This window comes from Gopherus evgoodei, chromosome 5 (genome assembly GCF_007399415.2).
Source record: "Gopherus evgoodei ecotype Sinaloan lineage chromosome 5, rGopEvg1_v1.p, whole genome shotgun sequence".
Lineage (NCBI taxonomy): Eukaryota > Metazoa > Chordata > Testudines > Testudinidae > Gopherus > Gopherus evgoodei.
The window spans coordinates 36,218,428-36,240,411 of NC_044326.1; the positions used below are offsets into that span (position 1 = coordinate 36,218,428).

Consider the following 21,984-nt stretch of genomic DNA (forward strand, 5'->3'; position numbering starts at 1 on the left):
TGAGAGGTGTGAGAACCAAGGTGCAGCTCTTGCAGAACAAGAAAACCAAGGGCTAGGTGGACTCTCAGCTCTCTCCCCACCCCCAGCCAGGAGGTAATGTTTTTAAAAGGTGTGCGAGAATAAATTTCAAAATGGGACCTGGGGCGCCCAGGTGCAGCCGCAGCTCTCTTTGCGGGTGGGGGCGAGGGAAGGGACACAACTGAGGAAATTTGTCATTTGACTAGTGCAAATCCCAGGAGCTACCCACCTGCGGCGGGCGCTCCTCCAGCCACGGGGTGGCGCTACAGGCGCCTCACGCGGTGTGGGGCTTGCATGTGTTCTCTCGCCCGCAGGGATCACCGCCCTATGCTGGCGATGTGCGCTACGGCTGCCGGGACGGTGGCATGGCAGCCAGCCGCGCGCCGGGGTTTGGAGGTTGCCATGGAGGATGCGGTGGCCGGAACCGAGAGGAATGTGTGGGGCTCGGGGGTAGCGGTGCTGCTGGGGCAGGAGTCCGGCCAGCCCGCTCCCTGCTGCCCGCACGGTGAGTCGGGGGGTAGCGCTGTCCTGAGCCCGGCCTGTGGGAGGGATCCCGGGAGGGGAGCTGAAGGCAGCGGGCCTGGGGGGAGTTCAGGGGATGGGAAGGGGTTGGGGAGAATGGGGGCTGGTTGGAGGGGAGCGGAGGGAAGCAGGGAGGGTCGGGGAAGGAAAGGAAAGGGGGGGCTGGGGAGAATGGGGGCTGCTTGGAGGGAGTAGAGGCCAGCGGGGATTGATGGGGAGGCAACTTGAGATGGGAAGGGGCTGGAGAGAATGCGGGCTAGTTGGAGCGGAGCAGAGCAGAGGGGAGGTGGGGAGGGATGGCCATAAATAAATCTCAGATTTAATTCTATAATCCCTTATAACGAGTGTTGTAGGAAATGGAAAATATGCATCTTTTTTCTTTTAAATGTACTGATCTCAGCCCATTTCTCCTTTAGGTCCTACTCTTCTGTTTGTAAAGATTAGCCAAGGAAAAGAAGACGGAAGAAGATTTTATGCTTGTTCAGCATGTAGAGATAGGAAAGAGTGTAATTTTTTTCAATGGGAAAATGAGAAGGTAAGAAAATACTATTTAAGATACAGTAAATGGTTTTTTTTTCTTTTGTGTGTATATATATTTGAACTGAAGATTTCTTTTATCTTAGAAGCAATAATTATTATTATTTCTAAAGTTCTAACTGTTGGACAAAGAGAATGGGCTAAATCGTGAAATATCTCTGCAGCTGTGGGGATCTGGTTTCAAATAGGATTTGCTTTCAAAGAAAGTACAGCTGAGGTTAAATCAGCAAAGAATCCTGTGGCACCTTATAGACTAACAGACGTCAGAGGGGCAGCCGTGTTAGTCTGGATCTGTAAAAGCAGCAAAGAATCCTGTGGCACCTTATATCAGAGGGGTAGCTGTGTTAGTCTGGATCTGTCAGAGGGGTAGCCACAAGATTCTTTGCTGCTTTTACAGATCCAGACTAACACAGCTACCCCTCTGATACCTGAGGTTAAATGTCACTCTATGTGAATATTACAAAACACAACACAGTTCTTTTCTGATTTGTATGTCTTTGCTTAAACAATTTAAAAAGAATGTTAACTCAGGATTGATGAGCATTGGTGGAGCTCAGAGGGGATAGCTTGCTACAATATCTTCCCACTGGGCTTGGTACCATTTCTTCATGTTCATGAATGTGTGACTTATCTCTCTTTCTCCAATACTATTCTCAGCATATCTGTGCATGATTCAAATTGGATCTCAAAACTCACTTCTTAAGGGATCATATTAACACAGAAATTTATTAATCAGGTTCTTACGCCTTTCACCCCTTGGTCTGCTGTTCAAACCCAGCTGGTTGGAAGTGAGGAAAAGTTGTCTAACTTGAAAACTGTACCTATACACTGCAGATGCCTATACACTGGATTGTGTGGAGTGAAGTGGTTTGGCAGTGGAAAGACGTGTGTCCATACAGGAATTATACGTACTTTACAAAGCTACTACTACAGGTTCCTTGGTTCCCTGCCCATTAAACTTCATTGCCTTCCATTGCGTCCTTTAAATAAACTAGTTTTGTCCCTTCTTTGTAGATGTTTTGCAGCTGCATTAAAAAAGTTAAATAAAATCTGACAGGAAGTCTGAATTTCTTATAGGAATAAAATAAATATTTTTTAAATACTTGGGGAGGGCCAGTCATACCTTCAGGACAGCTACAAGGCCTTGATCCTCCACCTATTGAAGCCAATGGCAAAATTCTCATTGTCCTCAGTGGCAGGACCAGGCTATACTCCTTACTGGGATTAGGATCTCATTTAGACTGTGGCATCCTTTAGCAGTGGATAAATCCTTCTCTCCACTGCAAAAGAACATTTTTTATTTCCCACTCCTGGTTTTATTACTGTAGAAGGATGGAAAGAAGGGAATTTATCCTTTCATAGGATGTTTGAATTCTTCCACGGAATCACCTTCCCAGTAAGTTTAATGCTGTCATGATCTCCGCAGGGATTGTGGGAATTTTTCTGAGTAATAGAATCTTTTGCAGAGATAGGTGCTGAAATAGAAATGTTAGGTCTTCTGGGATTCCATACTTTTTTTCAACAGAGAAGTGTGAACTTTTCATATATCATAGCTAGGTTCACATCTTTGATTACATTTTCTATATCTGCAGGTGTCAGAAGCTAGACTTTCAGCGCGAGAAGAAGTTAATAGAAGTTGTCAACCCTCTTTGTCACACAGACAGAACATGGAAAGGTATTGTTACTATGTGCATTTTCATTACTAAATATGAGCATATAGTTGATTTAGGTACATCCGATGTACTGGTCATCCCTCCATTATACTAATTAAAAATATGAAAAATTACAGAGAAGATTTGGTAAAATAAGAACCAGTCAACTATGAAGACAAAATTACATGAAATGTTTCCTTAAATTGTCATCCCTTCAGGGCAGGGACTGTATCTTTGTATGAGTGGACAGTGCCTAGCACATTTTTTGTGGGCACTAAGGTAATAAAAATAATGTAGGTCAGCAGCAGTAGTAGGAGTTCAAATCGAGTGGTGAATGCAATTAGAGAATAATATAAAACTGAAAGCCAATTGCTCGATTAAGTGAGCTGGATAGCATAGCCTAAAGGAAACGTACGATACCGAATATTTCATAAAGATCCTGCTGTCCTCCTACTCCAGAGTTTTTAGAAGAAGTTTTTGCCCCAGGCCAAGGGTATTGCTGACCGTGTTGTTGCTAGAAGTCTGGAGGGGGCCCAATGTCTTCAGTTACTAAGGTCATTTGAACATTTAGCACCAAAAGAAAAAGGCTTCTACCACTTGAGTTAAAGGAGTAGCTCTCTAGCTGGTAGTAGGAATAGGTTCTTCTCTATGTAGACCAGCCCCTGGGGAGATTTACAACACACTTAGCCCCCATGCTACACCCTTCTCTTGTCAAGTAAGATTTTTCCCAAGCATGCTGTTGAACATTTTTTTTCTGAACCATTAATTGACTGAGGTGCAGTACCTTTGAAACAGTGCTATTTTATTGTTTAAACTTTTATAGAATACTTGGACTAATTTCATACTTTCATTCAATGGTTTGTTTTGTAAAATTGGTTCCTCATTTTATCTTGTATTTGAAGGTATAAGCAGTTTGGTTTATTGCCAACATCAAAAAGGAAATTTTGTCAAGAATGCCAGCAGTTGCTATTGCCCAGGGAGTGGGGAAAACACTCTGGCCATCAAGTACTTAGTGATCTCTCTATTGGCCATTTACAAAGGCCCAGTCAACTTTTGTGTCCACTGAAGAATAAGAAGACAAATGCACAGTATTTGTTTGCAGATAGAAGCTGTCAGTTTCTGCTGGATCTTATTATTTCACTAGGATTCAAAAGAGTGCTCTGTGTTGGCACACCAAGGTATGTTAGTGAACATCAATATGTCTTGCAAGAAATACTTCGTTACTAATTTGCTTAGTCCTTTTTTGTACATGATTGAGTATCTAGCAGAAGGGCTCTCTCCCTCTGTATGTGACATTAAAAGTGCCTTCATGAGCTCTGGTTTGAACTTGGTATTGCCAAAGCAGCTCATGAAGTTCTTATGAAGATGCAGATAGGGAAGACCTTACAAATATTATAGTGAAGTACCAACAGTCATCTTTCATTAGAAAGTAGAGTTTTGCTGTTTTCCATGGTAGTGGCACTGAAGTGCACTGGGTTTCCCCTTCACACAAGAAGCCTCTTTTTATTAAAAAGGAAAAAAAAAAATGTTGAGAATTCTGATGGGCTCAACAATCTCCACTGCTTTTTAACCTCTGATATTGTGTTTCAGGTAATGGGACATGTCTTTCTAACTTTAAATATTAGTGACATTCAAAGATTTATCAAACTGAAATCTCCCAAATTCAAGTTATTTCATCTGAAAAATAAGTTTTTTCTTTATCTAGTTGACTATTTTCTGAAGCACTCATGATATGATATGTAAAACTGCTTTGCTTTAATTCCTTCAGGCTCCATGAGTTGATCCAATTAAAAGTGTCACGAGAACAGGAGTCCAGTGTTAAAAGCCTTCTGCTGGATATTGATTTCAGGTAGGTTTTGCTAAGTGTCTGTCTGAGGAACATACACACTATTTTTTCTGTGTGGTTTATTTTATTTTTAATTTTTGCCATCTATTCTTTTTTCCCCCTAGCCAGGATCCATGAAGTATACTGGTTTTCCAACTAGCTCAGTGATTGGCCAATATAAGTATTTCTGCATTCAGCCTGCCGAGATAATTTGTAATTAAGCAGTCATGGCCCTGTGTTCACAAGTTTTCTCCCTAAATCTTGTTACTAACATACAGGAATTTATTTATATCTTTTCTATTACATTGAAAACTTACTTTACAGGTATTCACAGTTTTATACAGAGGAAGACTTCTGCCACTATAATATGTTTAACCATTATTTCTTTGGTGGAGAGGTAAGGGCCAGTCAAATTTGCTGTGTATGTTGTTCATGTAGAACTTTGTTCAAATTACTGATATGGTCCAAAATATTACAAAATAGTTACCAAAATGTAATGCCCAGCAAACTCTACTTTAGATCAAAGAATAGCAGTGTCTATTTCTTCAGTAACTTATACCATTATATCCAAGAATAACTGCCTATTTTCCTTTAACTACTTTTTAGTTTTTTCTCTTTAATTGAAAATAGTTTATCAGTACAAGTTATTTTCTCCTGTCTGAGAAGTGACTTCGTAAAAATGGCCCCACCTTTCTCAGCAGATTATTCCCTTTGTGTCTCAGAGTCCTATCTGCTGGCTATTGCTTTTTGCTCCAGTTAGTCTTGCAGATCTAACACCGTGAAGAGGGAAGAAGCTTCCCACTTGTGGATCGCTAACAGAATGTATTATTAAAGTCCCACTGAAGACAGTGGGGTTATGCTGGTCCACTGAGAGCAGGATGTATTACAAATGTGCAAGATTGAAATATCTCAGCTTGAATCTCTGAAGTGATGACAAATATGTAGTATTGACACTTGGTAAAAACATCTTTTTACAGTTATACTGAGCACTTTCGGTCTGGGAATCATTGAAAAGAAAAATGCAACTCCACAGCATCATATTTATGGTCACTTTCCAGAGTACAACCATACTATAATATAATCTACAAATTTGAGATTGTTTCTGACAATACCTTCATCCAAGTAATTTTACACAATAAATGTTAACTGTAGCTACTAGCTTATAACAACATATCTATAGCTTTTAACGTTGACTCAAATAATAAATAAAACTAACATTCAGGAATGAAACTAGCTATTTGAGGTTTCAGTTCCATAATAAACTTTCCTTGCTTTCTTGGTTCAAATCCAATCCTTTATCATTCTATTAAAGTATTACTGTATCTCACACTTTTTTTTTTTTTGTATTAGGGATAGTTACATCCCATTGTAGTTTAATTTTTTTAACTTATGAGGAGTCTCAAATGTTTGGCACTATAGAAATGTATAGATAATAGTATAATAAATCATTTGAAGCTATTAAACCACTGCACTTTTTTGGACATGGTTCATAGGGGAAGGAACAGTACTTGTACATGATTGTTTAGGACAGAGGTCCCCAACACGGTGCCTGTGGGTACCATGGCACCCGCCAGGGTGTTTAAGTGCGCCCGCGTATTGGCCAGCGGACAAGCATCTGCCAAAATCCTGCCACAAGCAGCATCATCCAGAGGCGTCACCGCTGAAATGCCGCTGAAAATCGGTGGCATTTCAGCGGTGACGCCTCTGGATGACACTGCTTGACGGTGGCGATGCCTATTGACGTTGCCGCTTGTCGGCAGCATTTTGGCGGATGCTCGTCAGCCGCCACGGTCCTCTGTGGCTTGACATCTAGTGCCCGCCAGATGAAAAAGGTTGGGGACCTCTGGTTTAGGATGTTAGCCTTGCACATCTAGAGTAGTGTTCTACTATCAGTGGAAATCCAGCTCCAGAATGGAATATTGGTTTCTGAAAGTAATAGATTTGGTAATGATACGGAATGAACTGGTGACTTTATCCTAATTTCTAGTGGGGTGGCTATTTACCATCTGCATTCATAATTTGCACTAATTGCCAGCCAAGGGAAAAGAGCAAATATTGAATGGGCATTGAGACTGAGTGGCTACTCACTCCGAGTGGCCTCCATCCCTCCAGGTCAAGGTTAGGACCCAATAAGAAAGGCAGTGTTAGGAAGCTCGAACTGTTGCTATTCTTACTATATCTAGCCCATGAAAAATAAAGGACTCAGTGTTCTTAATCTAACAAATTTCACAAACACTAAATTCACTAAAAAATTAAAAGGCAATATACATTTTCAGACTTCTAAAAGGAAATTACAAAAGTAGAAAAAATATATATTTTTTTAATAATGCCCAATGCTGTCCTTAAACTTTTGAGCTCTTTTTCTGGAAAGTAACCTGTATCTTCTGCAGGCTGCGCATGAAATCTGCAGAAAATTCTTGCACCAAGAGAAAGGTGAAGGAGTCATACTGGTGACTGATCCCCCATTTGGAGGTTTGGTGGAGCCCTTGGCTTTTAGTTTCAAAAAGCTGATTGCAACATGGAGAGAGACGCAAGAGGAAGGTATTTTGTTACAAGCAAATAAGATGAGTTCATAACTTCATCACTCTGTAATAATAAATTACTGTTTAAAACAATAGCTGACTCTTGAGTTGTTGAAGCACACAAATTTTCATTCTAGTTTCTAAAGATGTAAGACTAATATGCTAAATTAGATGTATGTTTTAACTAATGGTTGAGGTGCTCTTTCAAAAATATGACTAATAATATCCTGACATTGAAACAAATGCTTTCTTTATACAAAGTTTCATATTCATCTTTTTTTTTAATTTCTTCTGCATTTGTTTTATGGATAAGATATTAAACCAATGTCACTTTCACCTGTCCTTGGTGGTTGTCTAGATGGAAGCTAACTACCCAGGTAAATTTACTGCTAGGATACTGCTAGGAGCTGGATAGACCCATAGTGTCCGGCTAACATTCTGCCCTCCTAATGGAATTGGTTCTATGTGAGCTATTGTCTCACACATAATTGCATTGAGTGCATAAATATTAGTAAATTTTCATGCAGTTCATTCTGCTTTCCTTATTTAACAAAAAATAAATTTGAATCTTTTTATTATTAGATCACAGCAGCAAAGAGTTGCCCATTTTTTGGATATTTCCATACTTCTTTGAGTCTCGCATTCTTGAATTTTTCCCAAGCTTCAGTATGATGGATTACCAGGTATGACCAAATCTAATTAATGCTCTTAATTTACACTACACATACAAGAAATTAAAATGAACTGTGGATAATCAGAATACTTATTTGCAAAAGGCAATTTGTCTTCAGCTTCATGCCTTATTGTGCAGTAGAGCAAACACCACAGCATCTGTCAAATTATTTCTGTACCTGATACATATATGCCACATTTATATTGGTGATCTCTCAGATAAACTGGAGCAGTGTGATGCCTTTATCAAGCTCCTTTGACGCTTCAGCTGCCATGCTATCCACTAATCCTTCTCACTTGAGATGCTTTTAATATAACAAAGCTTTGGGTTTGCCCATATGGGGTCATTCAGGAAAGTTAATCATTAACTAAGGGTTTTTCTATATTTAAAATGCTACAGCAGCACCATTGCAGCGCTTCAGCCTAGACGTTCATTACAGTGACAGGAGAGGTTCCCCTGTTGCTGTAGTTAATCCACCTCCCCAAGAAGTGTTAGCTAGGTCAACAGAACAATTCTTCCATCAACCTAGCTATGTCTCTCAAAGGTGGATTTTTCAGATCCTTGAGCAATGTAAATTTTCAGCGTAGAACAGCCCTAAGGTCTGAATTTAAAGTGGATTAGTTACACTGCATTAAACCTCTGTGTGGACATTCTCATTTAGAATTAAAGTGGCCTTAATTTGGTTTAACCTAATTCATTTCCAAAGTGAATATGGCTTCTTTAATTCTGAATCAGTGTGTCCACACAGGGATTTAATGCAGTTTAGCAACTCCATTTTAAATTCCCACCTTTAGTTAATTTAGATTAATTTTTCTATGACCTGGTCTACACTACAGACTTCTATCGGTATAACTGTGTGTGTGTGTGTGTGTGTGTGTGTGTGTGTGTGTGTGTGTGTGTGTGTGTGTGTGTGTGTGTGTGTGTGTGTGTGTGTGTGTGTGTGTGTGAAATCCACACCCTTGAGCAACATACTTATACCAACCCAACACACCCACCCCACCCCTGCATAGACAGTGCTGTGTCAATGGGAGAGCTTTTTCTGCCAAAGTAGCTATTGCTTCTCGGGGAGGTGGACTAACTGTGCTGATGGGAGAGCTCTCTCCCATTGACATAGTGTCTTCATTAAAGCACTACAGTGGCACAGCTCCATCAGTGCAGCTGCATGAATGCAGCACTTTAAGTATAGACTTGCCCTGAATATCCCTTTGTAGACAAGCTCTTTGAGTTACTCAAACAGCTGTCTGAAATAAATAAGCCCCAAGAGTTTACTGTCCCTAAATGTGGAATTTATCTTACCCATTTTGTAACTTTCAATCCTGGACCAATGAAAAGCTGAAGGTTTGTTTCTCACAATCCCTCAGGGCTAGAAATGGGATCTGTATACCATTGGAAACATTCTTTCACAAATGCTTGTTCAAAGTGTTCAGGATAAAGCAATGAAATGGTTTTGGCTCCATGAGTAATGTAATTCGTAAAGTTGTTTGCGTGTTGTACTATATCAAAGGATTTGTATCTGTGAGGTCATTTTGTGTTGTATGGATGTCTGTTAGAAGTATATTAAAACATCTTTCCTTGTGAAACAAATGTTTTTATGTGTTGTACTAAAATTGGTGAACTATGTGTATCCTTTTTAATACTGTTGTGTAAAATGACTTAGGTGTCCTAACAATATTACATTTCTGTGGTACTCATCAGTATATCATCTGAGTACATCACACTATTGATACATAAAATTACAGCTAGGAAGGTAGAACTCGCCTTACTTATTGAATTAAGCCAGTTTCCTAGTAACAAGGGCTGGTGTTTGCTTCTGCACTGAGTTATGACATGGTGGTTTGGGGAAATACTTATTTAAATGAACCATGCAGCACATTTTTAAGATAGAAAAATTAATTCTGAGCTTGATCTCTTATGAAAGTTTGATACATGATTGCAGTCTATTTTTGTGAAATTGTGGCACTGACTGTCGAGAGCCCAAGACAAGCAATAGTAAACTAGTTTCCAACCTCTCTTAACTTCAGTTCAATGGCCTGAGGAAAGAAGTGAATATTTTTCAACACTGATATATATATATATATTGGAAACCGGTTTACATTTTTGTCTCTGTAATTTTGGTAATGTCTAAGGTGATAGTTTCTGTAGCACGGTACCAGTTTCCAGCACTAGGCTCAGAAATAGTAATTGTAATTACAACTTTTTTATGTGAGGTGAGAAATGCTTCTTAGCCTGTGAACTTTCATACTGCCAGGCTGAACAAACTGGATGCAGTTTTCCTTTAAGTAATGGCTTATTTTAACAAAGGGGAGATATCTCTCTCCTCCACAGCAACTGTTAAATACACTTTTGCACTGCAGATCTAAGGTTAATAAAAAGGGAAGATGCACTAGTTTAAGTGGTAGGAACCCACAGTCACCCCCAGTAGTATAATCACACTAATTAATAACAATGACCTAATATCTACTCTAGAGTTTATAATCTAATTTTGCTATTTTGTTTGCACAGGGGATGGAATCTAACTCACAGAAACATGAACTTCTTGGAGGGTGTAGAAAGGGAATAAACATGCTAAATGCCATTGTCACTTTTTAGCATAGTACTTGGTAGGAAGTTTAAAGATATTTTTAATTAATGTGTTCTTCCTGTGTCTTCATTTTCTAGGTAGACTATGATAATCATGCACTTTATAAACATGGGAAGACAGGCCGTAAACAGTCTCCTGTTCGTATTTTCACCAACATTTCCCCAAGTATGATAGTACTTCCTGTGGAAGAGGGTTACAGGTAAGGTATAAAAGGATATGCTTACAGTATATGCTCAAGTGACTCCAGCCAATATTTAAAAAAAAAAACCAGAAAAAAATCTAATTGATTATTCCATAGCTTGATAGTGAGATTTTAGATTTACCAAACTAAATTTGCATTCCTCATGCAACTTTTTGTTGAATTGATCCATTGATAAGGTCTTTGAGCAAACAGCAGACCAATGCTTTTGTAACTGCTTTTTTCAGGTTTTGCTTTGTTTGTCAGCGATATGTTAGTTCAGGGAACCAGCACTGTGAGATCTGCAATTCATGTACATCAAAAGTAAGTCCCTCTTTCTGGAAAGGAATTTTAGCAATTGTAAAGTGATGTATTTGCATATTGTTGTCTTGTTATAAACCTGTTCTCATATTGACAGTATATCTTTTGTGGCATGGGAGACTTTCTATTGATTTGGGCTATGGATCAGGTCCTGTGTGATTTTCTGTCTCCATTTCCTGATTGATTTGGGTTGGAAGAAGGACATCAGAAGTTTACACATTTGCCCTTCACCCTCATGACCCCATCCATCAAAAGCATGATGCCATGTACCATTTTTTCTATATTTGGAAAGGTGGAACAATATGCTGCCCTTTAAGGCACAGCTTCCAAAGGATGCTCAGGATCTGTGTTTTCAGGGTATCTGTGTATGCAACCTATGTACACTCATATGCCATATTTTTGAAATATTTCAGTGATGTATGCCAGGAAGACTGGGAGTATAGTACAGTTTAAAATGATAGTACATATTTCATTAGTAAAGTTTGAATATATTTTTGTTTAAAATTAACAAATTACTTACAAAATCCTTTTTTGTAGGATGGAAGGCGATGGAATCATTGCTTTATTTGCAAAAAATGTGTAAAGCCCTGTAAGTACAGAAAATATTTGTCTAAGTTATACAAGCACACTTATTATATAAGTTATAGTCCAAAGAAGTCAAAACAAAAACTAGAAATGAAAATAGTAAACTATAAAAGACTTAATGATTCAGTGAAAAAATACCAAACAAACAAACAAAAAAACCAACTTCCATAGACAGCCCCCAAAATTCAGCTTGTCTGGGTAGATTTCAGCTGTGTGAAAACATATCTTTTTGTTGTTGAATCAAGGCACAGTAAATTCCTTCTGTATTAGTTATAGAAGAATTAAAATAGTCTGATTTCTGTTTATTGTAGAATCATGAAATTCTTATATAGCTTTCTCAGCTGAATTCTATAAACATGTATACATGGTTCTTAAAACACCTTGGTTACTTTAACTGCTATTTCATATTTCCAAGATTAAGACAGTCATCCCTGTGATGAGCTTAGTAGTACAATATAGTACTACTAAATCAGAACAGTTTTATCAATTCATTCTATTTACTAAAAGAAAAGCAGTGAATTAATGGGGAAGTCATGGGTTCGTTTTTTCCCAGCACATTTAGTGAAAACAAAAAAATGGCTAGTGAAATAGAAACTAAACGTAAACCTTAAAATACCTTTTTTTAATTAACAAGCAATTAACTTCTTGATGATGTTAGAATCATATTTCAGTTTTAATATATGTTTGTGAGTTTTCAAAATCATAAATCCCTGTTTACTTATTTTTCAGCTTGGATTCACTGCAACACTTGCAATCGCTGTGCTCTTCGAGGTCACGCTTGTGAGAGTGCTAAAGCTGGCTGCTTTATTTGTGGTGGAGCAGGTCACAAACGCAGCACCTGTCCTAATCTTTCTGTGACTGACAGAGCTGGCAAGTAAGTTTGACACTGCACCTCTCAGTTGTGGGACATGACTATTTTTTCTTGAAAATGATTTGATAGAGGTAGGGAAACAGTTGTTCGGTAACCTCAGATTGTCTGTGATAGTGAATAAATTGAGGAAGTTTTGAGGGTTTTTTCATTTCACATGCTGTTTGCTGCTTGCATCCTTCGTGACTTTGGCCAAGTCATTAAACTCTGTCTCAGCCTTGTCTATAAAATGGAGATACTACTACTTCAAGTGTTCGTCCACATGGACTGCCTCAAGAACGTGAGATCATATTTTGGCCAGCTGTCCATTGGGACTGCACGTGCACCCTGTTGTTGAGCCGTTCACTCAATCTATTTGACTAACTGACCTTTTGAGACATAGACTCTGCCTATTTTGATCACGTGCTGGGTCTTAAAGAAGCTTAGGAAACCCATGACTGTGGCATAATGTCTTGGGTACCAGACCACTGGCTGAGTCAGACTTGGCTGTCTACACTTCGAGCTGCGGGTATAATTCCCAGCTCAAGGAGACATACTTGCACTAACACTGATCGAGCTAGTGCACCATTGGAGATGCGAGGCAAGTACTTGGCACGGCTTCCTGCTCACAGTGCCACAGCTTCATTTTATTTTTCGTATGCTAGTGTGATCAGAGTTAGCATATGTCTCCTCAAGCTGGGACTTGCACCCCCAGCTAAAGTGTAGATGTGACCTTTAAAGAGACAGGAGCTTCTTTCTAGAGAGTTTCAAAGTCTCTCACATTGAGCACTCTAACAAAAACAATTTTAAATAGATGTGTCTGGCCTTTTGTGGGTGTGTTTTGAAAAAAGATTTGCATATTGAGCATATTCCAGGCACATACCCCTCTCTAAAGTAATAAGGGCACTTTAATATGCCCATCATTGAAGGGCCTCACAGACCAGAAAAGTTTCTAAGTCTGGAAACTTAGATTCAATCATAGTCACTGCTGTAGCACCAAGATAACTACTTAAAAAAGTGGGGAAAGATTTTAATTTGCCAACAAGCTGAACTAGCTACTAAATAATGTAACACTAAGTAGAGCTAACACTAAACAATAAGAGAAGATACAGCAGTGGTTCTCAAACTTTTGTACTGGTGACTCCTTTTACATAGCAAGCCAATGAATGCAACCCCCTCCCCTCCTTATAAATTAAAAAACACTGTTTTGTGTATTTAACACCATTATAAATGCTGGAGGCAAAGCAGGGCTTGGGGTGGAGGCTGACACCTCGCAACCCCCCCATGTAATAACCTCATGACCTCCTGTTTGAGAATCCCTGAGATAAAGCTACAAGGATACTTGTGTTCCATCTTACTGTCATGGGTGGTAAGAAGGAACTGAGTAGCAGTTGGGAATGTGCTGCTTTTATGTACTTAGGTGAGGGACTCTAACTGGATGGCTCCATGGTCACCAGTTGGCCAAAAGAATATGATTTGTGTACATGGGGTTCATATTCACCTAGAGATGTTTTGGCCACATGGGTCCTGGTCTCGGAACCACAGTTACTGTAAGGTTTTAGTTTTTTGAGGTTAAATCCATTATTTTTTGTCCTAAGCAGAAGAACCCAGATGATCATAATAAGATCATGCAGTTACTCAAGTTCAGTAAGGCATGTGAACATATTAGTGGGTGATAGTGTTTTAACCTTTCCTTTTTATAGGTGAGATGGCAGAAAGTGTGGTTCTATGAGTAGAAGCCTCTGTATATACATCCCAAAAACTATATTAGCATTTTGTGTCCATACCACATCAGCTCACATGTAATTTGCTATCATCGATGCACGTGTAATTTGCTGTCTATCATCGATGCAAGGCTTAGCCTAGCATTTCTATTTTCCAATAATTCTAATTATGGAATAATATATAGACAAAATGTAGGGAAATCTTCATTCATAATTTTTTCCTCAAATATTTTTCCTCAAAGACGTAAAATCTACATTAAAATAAGTCTGACCTTGATTTTCTATGAAACTTTGCATGTCTGCAGGTTTTGGTGAGATGAAAGACACGTATCTTACTAGAATATTGTAGTTCTTACAGACCATTGTTTTTTATTATTCTCCACATATTTCTAGTGCATTGAACTGTTGGATTAATATGGGCTTCCTTTGTTAGTTAATATAAACACCTGCAAATGTATGTAATTGTTAGTACAAAGATTGTGTAGTTTTTAGTTGATAGCATGTTGCATGCCCATGACAGATAGAAAAGAATCCCACTTGATGATTATTTAGATTTTAATTCCTGTATCTATACAGATTCTTGTTTGTTAAACTTTGTGCAATTTCTTCAATAGTAACGTGAGCAGAGCAGTTCTGTATTGAACATGCAATGTCAACAATTGCCATGTTTTATATTTGATCTGTGATCATATATATACTTTTAAAAGTTTATAGTCATTTGGGTCTAAAATTATAATACTGAGTAAAGATAGTGTGTGTGTGTGTGTGTGTGTGTGTGTGTGTATATATATATATATATATATATATATATATATATATATATATATATAAATAAACTTATCACTGGGGAGGTGAATTAGAATCTCAAATCCAGTTTCAAAGAAAATTTTCCTTTAATAGCTGTTTTTGTGATCATACTTCTGAGTTTTTGCTCATGAACTTGTATTTATATATTTGTTTACTACACTGTACAATTCAGTGTACTTTGATAGCATGTAGTAATGGGTTTGTCTGCCTCTTTGTTTCCCAGAGCTGACAGAAATCAGAAGCTAAAGAAGAACAAGAAGATAAAAATGGATACAGTTAAAAGACCGTATGTGAAACATGCTACATTCGCAAGGAAAATAATCAAGAACAAGAAAAAGAAAAACGCTCTTGCCTGTTAATCTCCAGTTACCTAAAACTATGAATGATTTTACAGCCAACTTTTGCTTTTCTGTAAATGTTTATTAATATGAACTTTCAGATAAAATCTGGTTGAATTAAAAATTACTACGTGTAATTAGCAGTAGGACAAAACTGCTATACAAGCTGCTCTTTCAATTTGTGAACGTTTTCAAATGGGAAATAGAAATCAGTGTATATACATTGTAAAACATGGCTGTGCTAAAATAAAAAGTGAAATAATAATATACAGGACTATTAAGTTAAAGGGACAGGAATTTTAATAGCTTTCAGTTAACTTGGTATTGACCTTATAAAACAAGACATAATTTTTGTCCTTTTTTCAAACATTTCCACCCAATTCTTACACAGATGGCCCCGGTACCTGGTGCTGAGAGAGTGTAACAGCCTTTTGTTATTTTTCTAGTGGTATGTTGATTGTATCACTGCAGTAATGGAGACTAGTGCTTTATAATTTCTAGATAAGTAGATATATGTAGTTTTTAAATTTTAGCCACAGTGGGAACATTGTAAACAACAGAAATACAGAGGCTGTTCCTCTGCAGCTATTACAGTATTTTTAGGATTTTAGTGATAAACTTAACAATAGATTTTTAGATTCTATGGTCAGGGACCATTGTGATCTTCTAGCCTGACCTCTATAGCACAGGCTATAGATAGTCCTGCACAACTCGTAAAGCCGCAAGGGCCACATTACTCCAAAGATAACAGCAGAGGGTCGAAACCCCCCGGCCCCGCGGAAACACCCCCTCCCGGACCTCCCAGCCGGCGGAAACACTCCGCCCCATCACCGCCCAGCCCTGCAGAAACAAACCCTTCTTCCCCAGCGCCGCCCCACCAAAACAGCTGTGGGCCAAAAAGGAAGGTTGGGGGTGGGGAGGTGATACTTGATTTTAAATCAACCAGGGGCTCCCAGATGAAGAGGTGGCTGGGAGCTGTTAGGGGCAAATTAAAGGGCCTGGGGCTCCGGCGGCTGGGGGAACCCGGAGCTTTGCAGGACTGGGGCAGGGATTTAAAGGGCCCAGAGCTCCTGCCGCTGAAGGGAGCCTGAGCCCTTTAAATCCCAGCCCCAGCCCATCCGCTGGAACCGCGGCCGGGATTCAAAGGGCTCTGGGCTGCCTGTGGCGGCGGGGAGCCCAGAGCCCTTTAAATCTCAGCCGCTGGCGGGAATCTCTGCGGGTAGCACCAGAGCCCTTTGAATCCCGGCCGCGGCTGAAATTTAAAGGGCTCTGGGTTCCCTGTCACTGCGGGCAGCCCAGAGTCCTTTGATTCCCTGCCGCGGGCCACACAGTGAGCCTCTGTGGGCCGCATGTTGTGCAGGCCGGCTATAGAATGTCCCTAAAATTCCTAGACAAGTGCCCCTTGTTATAATTTTAAATGAGGGATTTTTTAAATAAATAAACTTAAATGTGTAACCTCATTTACTAGCGGTGATGAGTCTCCAGTTCAAGGAAACTCATACAAATTATTCTTGATGCTGTGCTAGACATGAATATAACAAATTCAGAGGAAAATGAAATGAGCAATGCAATGGAAAATAAACTCTTTTTATAACTGTACTTTGATTCAAGTAATTGATTTTCTACTTAGTATTAAATATCAAAGACATCATTGACAATTTTTTCACTGTGTCTGTCTTCTCCCATTTGCCAATACACAATTTCATTGTGCTAAGATGTGCAAAACAAAATCTTCCACAGGGATAATTTGTCAGGTTTATGAAATCTTGGAATAGAAGTTTCTCTGCTAATTTCAGACCCTGGTCATCTTGCTCTGTTTCTTGGACACGATGATTGAAACAGATGTAAGGAGGATATAGAAAACATGGTCCTGATTAGTGTGACTTTTTAAGGCTCACTAAATTTCATAATATTTATGCTCAATTTATAGTTTTAAAAGATGATGATCTCTAATTGCTATTACTGCAAACTCCGTTAGGAATCTGAAAGTTAAGCTCTGTGTTTTTTTTCTCTCATCTGCACATAACCAGTATTAAAAGATCTGCAATTATAATACATCTATTGATGTGCAAACAAGAAGAAAATTTAATTTTACTTGCCCAGAGCTGTGCTAGTTCTGCAAGACTAAAAAGTACTAAATCATTATGGGGTTCAGAGTTGTCTGCTCCGTTTCTGTGCTTCCAAATAACATTATTTATTCAAACATTTTCTAATGTGGAAAATGATTGGGCGTAGAGGGAAAGGTGGTTGTTTTTTCAAGTTGATCTGTAACGCTTAAAAGTACTGTAGAATTGTTGGACTGGAAGGAACCTCTAAGTCCAGTCCCCGACATTCATGGCAGGACTAAGTATTATCTAGACCAGTGTTTCTCAAACTTTTGTATTGGTGACCCCTTTCACACTGCAAGCCTCTGAATATGACCCTCTTTATAAATTAAAAACACTTTTAAAAATGTTTAACACTATTATAAATGCTGGAGGCAAAGCAGGGTTTGGGGTGGAGGCTGACAGCTTGTGACCCCACCATGTAATAACCTCACGACACCCAATTTGAGAACCACAGATCTAGACTCCCTGAGAGGTATTTATCCAATCTGCTCTTAAAAATCTCCAGTGATGGAGATTCCACAACTTCCCTGGACAATTTATTCCAGTGCTTAACCACTTCCTCTTCCTTTAACAACCTTTTATGCACATGAAAACTGTTATGTCTCCTCTCGATCTTCTCTTCTCCAGACTAGACAAACCAAGTTTCATTCTTCCCTCATAGGTATTCTAGACCTTCAATCATTTTTGTTGCTCTTCTCTGTATTAGCTTCAATTTGTCCATATCTTTCCTGAAATGTGGTGCCTAGAACTGAACACAATTCTCCAGTTGAGGCCTAATCAGCACGATGTAGAGTGGCAGATTTACTTCTTGTGTCTTGCTGACAACACTCCTTCTAAAACATCCCAGAATTATTTTTGCCTTTTTTTGTGACAACAGTGTCACACTGTTGACTGGTACTTAGCCTGTAATCCACTCTGAGTCCCAAATCCCTTTCTGCAGTACTTCTTTCTAGGTAGTCATTTCCCATTTTGTGTGTGTTCCTTTCTGGGGGCGTTGGGGCAGCTGGGGAGGGAGGGCAGGCTAGTAGCTGCATGGGGGGGTGTCTCTGGGTTCCAGGGAGATAGGCGAGGCCTGGAGTTCACCCACCGCCCATGGTTACAACCCTGGTTTATTCCACTTTCTTGACTGCAAAACATCAGTTTGGGTTTTATACTACATTTTTTTGGATTGGTTCATAGGTTTAATTATCAGATATTCACACCAATTTTGTTTTCTAGCAGTCAGGGCCAGCTTTTAGCCAATTCACCCGATTCCCCGGTCTTTGGCAGCAGGGGGGTCCGCTCCAGGGGTCTTCAGCAGCATTTCGGCGGCGGGTGGTCCTTTGGTGCTACGGAAAACCCGGAGGGGACCTCCCACCACTGAAGTGCTGCCGAAGCCCCGGACCGCCGCCGAGTATTCCAATGAGGCTCCACGGGTCTTAAAGCCGGCCCTGGTAGCAGTGTAAGTTTCAAAGTTGAGTGCTAGACTGAATTAAAGTTTTTGTTTGTTTGTTTCTAAGTTTATAAAGCAGGCAAATACCTTGTTCTGAATGCTCAAACCTTTTACAGCCAACTTTTGCTTTTCTGTAAATGTTTGTTAATATGATCTTTCAGATAAAAGACCAGTCACTCAGAATCGGGCCTGGGACTGGTCTACACTACAGAGTTAGGTCAATGTAAGCCAGCTTATGTTGACCTAACTGTAAGCCTCTAAACTAAAATGTAGCTCCCACCAATGTAACTCACCCACTACACCTTCTTACACTCACTTAACTCCATCTCTATGAGAGGCATAGTGCTTAAGTCTATGCAGTTAGGTCAATGCAGTGTCAATGTCAACACTGCGTTGCTTACATTGATGCCTCTCAGAAACTATCCTACGATGCCCCACATTGGCAATTAAATCAGTCAAGTGCTCCTAGTGAGGTCGCACGCTGCTGACAACAGGAACGTAGTGAGGGCATGTAAAACTGATTCAATTACTGCGGCAGCTGTACATCGATGTAACTTAGGTTGACTGACTTTTGCACTGCAGACGTGCCCTCACCCAGCTCAAATTGCATTCTAGATCTTACACCAAAAACAATACTGGGAGCCAATTCTATTGTTACCTGGGGTCTTGCTGAACCCAAAGTTCTTGGCAACTTTACTCTTTGTGAGGTGGTGGCCTGAAATAATGGGGACATATAGACCAATAGACATTTGATGCAAGCAGGCAAACATAAGTGCTTTCACGCAAAGCCTCTACTTTATTTAGTCTCCAACACTTACATATGTCTTACAAATTACCCCCTAGATTCATATTTACCCAGGGTCATGCAAATGTCCCATGGCTGGCTTTCTGTCTGCAGGGGAACTTGAGAGGCGTCCGAGCATTCAAGTGTCCAGATTTCTTCCTGCTCAGCAGAAGCTATGTTAAGTTTGGAGTTTTCCAGCCTGTCAGGCGGGAATTTTCCATTAGGTAACAAGCTGTATTTCACATAGAAATATTTAACTATTGCCAGAATTTCCATCTTGCAAAACCATATACTTTGGAAAAAACTCAATTAGAAGGGCACAGGGTCATGTTTACTCTTCTTCAACATTCACTTCCCCTCTCCTCCTGGTTTATTAATTGTGCTAAGGCTTCAGAAAGGCCTCAACAGTCTGAGGTTTTCACTCAACATGTCACCTTCATTCTAACCTCGCTACCGCTACCAAAGCAACATGCTGGCAATGCTGAGTGAGCCAGACAGTGTGTGTGCGTTAGATTCTTATCCTCCATCCAGCTGAGCCACTAGGACTTCAGATCTCTAGTACAAGGGTTGACCAGTAAATTCTCCTAAGGGAGATGTTCCACCCACAGGAGGAAGAGGAGGGGGGAAGTACTTCCCTGTAAAAAGGGATTCAAGGGTTGCTTTATGAGGAATTTTATACAAAAGATAGTGAGAATTAAGGTGCAAATGCCCAGTCATTCCCTCTGCATATGAAAGGAGGAAGGTTAATAGCACTGGGTAGGAACCGGCCTTAGGATAAGAAACACTGGCATAGCAGGCCTGATTTGTATTTCCTTCCCTCCGCTCTTCAAATGCAAGTCAGCATAGAGGTTCAACACTGCCTACAATTTTGAGCCTACTGGAAATGAGGCCTAGGTAGCTCATCAGCTCTTTTCATCACCTCACCTCTTATAACCCTCCCTACTCCAAAAATGCCACCCTAAACTATTAGCAGGCTAGACCTCACAAAGTTTTACCCCAAACCAGAAAGAGGAAAGCTTATTCTACCCAGCAACCATTGCTGCCCTAGCACACACATACAAGTGTTTTCATTTCTGTTCACATTCTTATTTGTGCTGCAAAGCTCACCAATGTAAAGCCTTCTTCCTTATTCCTGGACCGCTGTATCAAGTTAAGGTGACCACCACTGACCTGCATAACTCTCCCTCTCTTTGAACAAGCATTAAGCTGGGAGCTTAACAACACTTTTCAATGTAAGGCTCCCTCTGATGGACTCTTTCCTCAGTCTCCTTGGCATATTTCCTTCCCCACTATCCCCCTCTTCTTTACTTATGCCAAGTCCTGCAGTGCTTCATTTGGCACTTGATTTGTTGGGAAAGACGTGTGTGTGTGTGTGTGTGTGTGTGTGTGTGTGTGTGTGTGTGTGTGTGTGTGTGTGTGTGTGTGTGTGTGTGTGTGTGTGTGTGTGTGTGTGTGTGTGTGTGTGTGTGTGTGTGTGTGTGTGTGTGTGTGTAGCTCTGCCTGATCCTTAGCAGGATGGGAGGAAAAGTGTTTTCCTAAAGGTATGTCTACACTATGATCTAACGCTGCTAAATTTGACCTAAACTCCTAGTACAGACCAGGGCTTCTCAAAGGAAGCCGTGCAAACCCACTAACACGCAAAGAGGAGCGTCCACACAGGGCACTGCAGCAGTTGCGTAACCCAGTTAAAATCCTCCGCCCCTTAGGTTGGTATCGCAAGCGCCTCCCGAGAGAAGGGGCTTTCTGTGGCCCGAGCGGCAGCGGAGGGGTCCCCGCCCCCGCCCGGCAGCACGCGAGGGCTCGCCCCAGGGCTCTGGCCAGCCACCCGCTCGGGGCTGTGAGCGGGCCTCGGCTGGGTCCAGCGACCCGTGTGCTGGGAGCTGCCCCAGTGCAAGCCCAGGCGTGAGGCGCTGGCGCGTGCCAGGCTCCCCGCCACAGGGGCCCTGCCGCGCCGCACGGCGCGCTTGGGAGGCGGAGCCCGGCGGCAGCGCAGGGACAAGGGAAGGGCGGCCCGGAGCTCGGGTAGGCGGGAGAGCCGGGGCGGAGCTGCGTCGTGTGGGCACCCGCCCGGTGAACCGGGGCTCCCCGCTGTCTGCTGGCCCGGGCTCGGGGCGGAGATCGGGGGTGAGAGAAGAGGGCTTCCGAGCAGGCTGTGCCCCGAGCCCCGCGCCGGTGTGTGGTGCAGGAGCCGCCCGCCCGCCATGCCTGCTTTCCGGCAGGTCGGGGAGAAGCAGCTTCCCCAGGAAATCATCTTCATGGCCTGGTCTCCCAAGAGGGATCTCATCGCCCTTGCCAACAAAGTGGGGGAGGTAAGGCGGGGCCGGGGGAGCGGGGGTGTGACAGACGGGGGGCAGCTGGAGCCGGACATGGTGGGTAGAGAAACCGCCTCCTTAGACAGGGCTGCTGGGCTCTCTCCTGCTAGGAGCCGCGGGGTTCCCTGGCTGACAGTCCGTCTCCGCTCACTGCGAGGGGCCTGCTGCCTGCCCCCTCCACCAGCCGTTCCCTTAGGGTTCACCACACAGGCCTCCGC

At 41.1% G+C, this 21,984-nt stretch overlaps 2 protein-coding genes across 5 annotated transcripts in view; both read left to right on the forward strand.

The window, feature by feature from the left end:
• The first annotated feature begins 334 nt into the window (after positions 1-334).
• ZCCHC4 (zinc finger CCHC-type containing 4) lies at positions 335-15,597 on the forward strand. 2 transcript variants are annotated; one of them, XM_030563820.1, is made up of 13 exons: positions 335-523; positions 957-1,075; positions 2,670-2,752; positions 3,632-3,907; positions 4,498-4,578; positions 4,879-4,951; positions 6,945-7,095; positions 7,659-7,759; positions 10,408-10,529; positions 10,757-10,832; positions 11,367-11,418; positions 12,144-12,288; positions 15,016-15,597. In XM_030563820.1, exons 1-13 carry the CDS (start codon positions 346-348, stop codon positions 15,149-15,151), a joined length of 1,593 nt encoding a protein of 530 aa, XP_030419680.1. In that variant the 5' UTR covers positions 335-345; the 3' UTR covers positions 15,152-15,597. The 2 variants fall into 2 exon arrangements, with proteins under 2 accessions (XP_030419680.1, XP_030419681.1); XM_030563821.1 differs by lacking the exon at positions 3,632-3,907.
• Positions 15,598-21,566: 5,969 nt separating this feature from the next.
• The window catches only part of ANAPC4 (anaphase promoting complex subunit 4), a 30,488-nt gene continuing 30,070 nt past the window's right edge, over positions 21,567-21,984 (forward strand). For all 3 annotated transcript variants that reach the window (XM_030563304.1, XM_030563306.1, XM_030563305.1), the window contains exon 1: positions 21,567-21,763. In XM_030563304.1, the coding sequence (XP_030419164.1) occupies positions 21,656-21,763 (108 nt within the window). In that variant the 5' untranslated portion in view covers positions 21,567-21,655. The remainder of the gene's footprint in view (positions 21,764-21,984) is intronic.

Excerpts from the sequence above, each read along its gene's own strand:
- ZCCHC4 (XM_030563820.1), top strand. The coding sequence starts at position 346 with ATGCTGGCGATGTGCGCTACGGCTGCCGGGACGGTGGCATGGCAGCCA. Across the intron at positions 10,833-11,366 it reads GCAATTCATGTACATCAAAA|GATGGAAGGCGATGGAATCA; the intron begins GTAAGTCCCTCT and ends CCTTTTTTGTAG. Across the intron at positions 12,289-15,015 it reads GTGACTGACAGAGCTGGCAA|AGCTGACAGAAATCAGAAGC; the intron begins GTAAGTTTGACA and ends TTTGTTTCCCAG.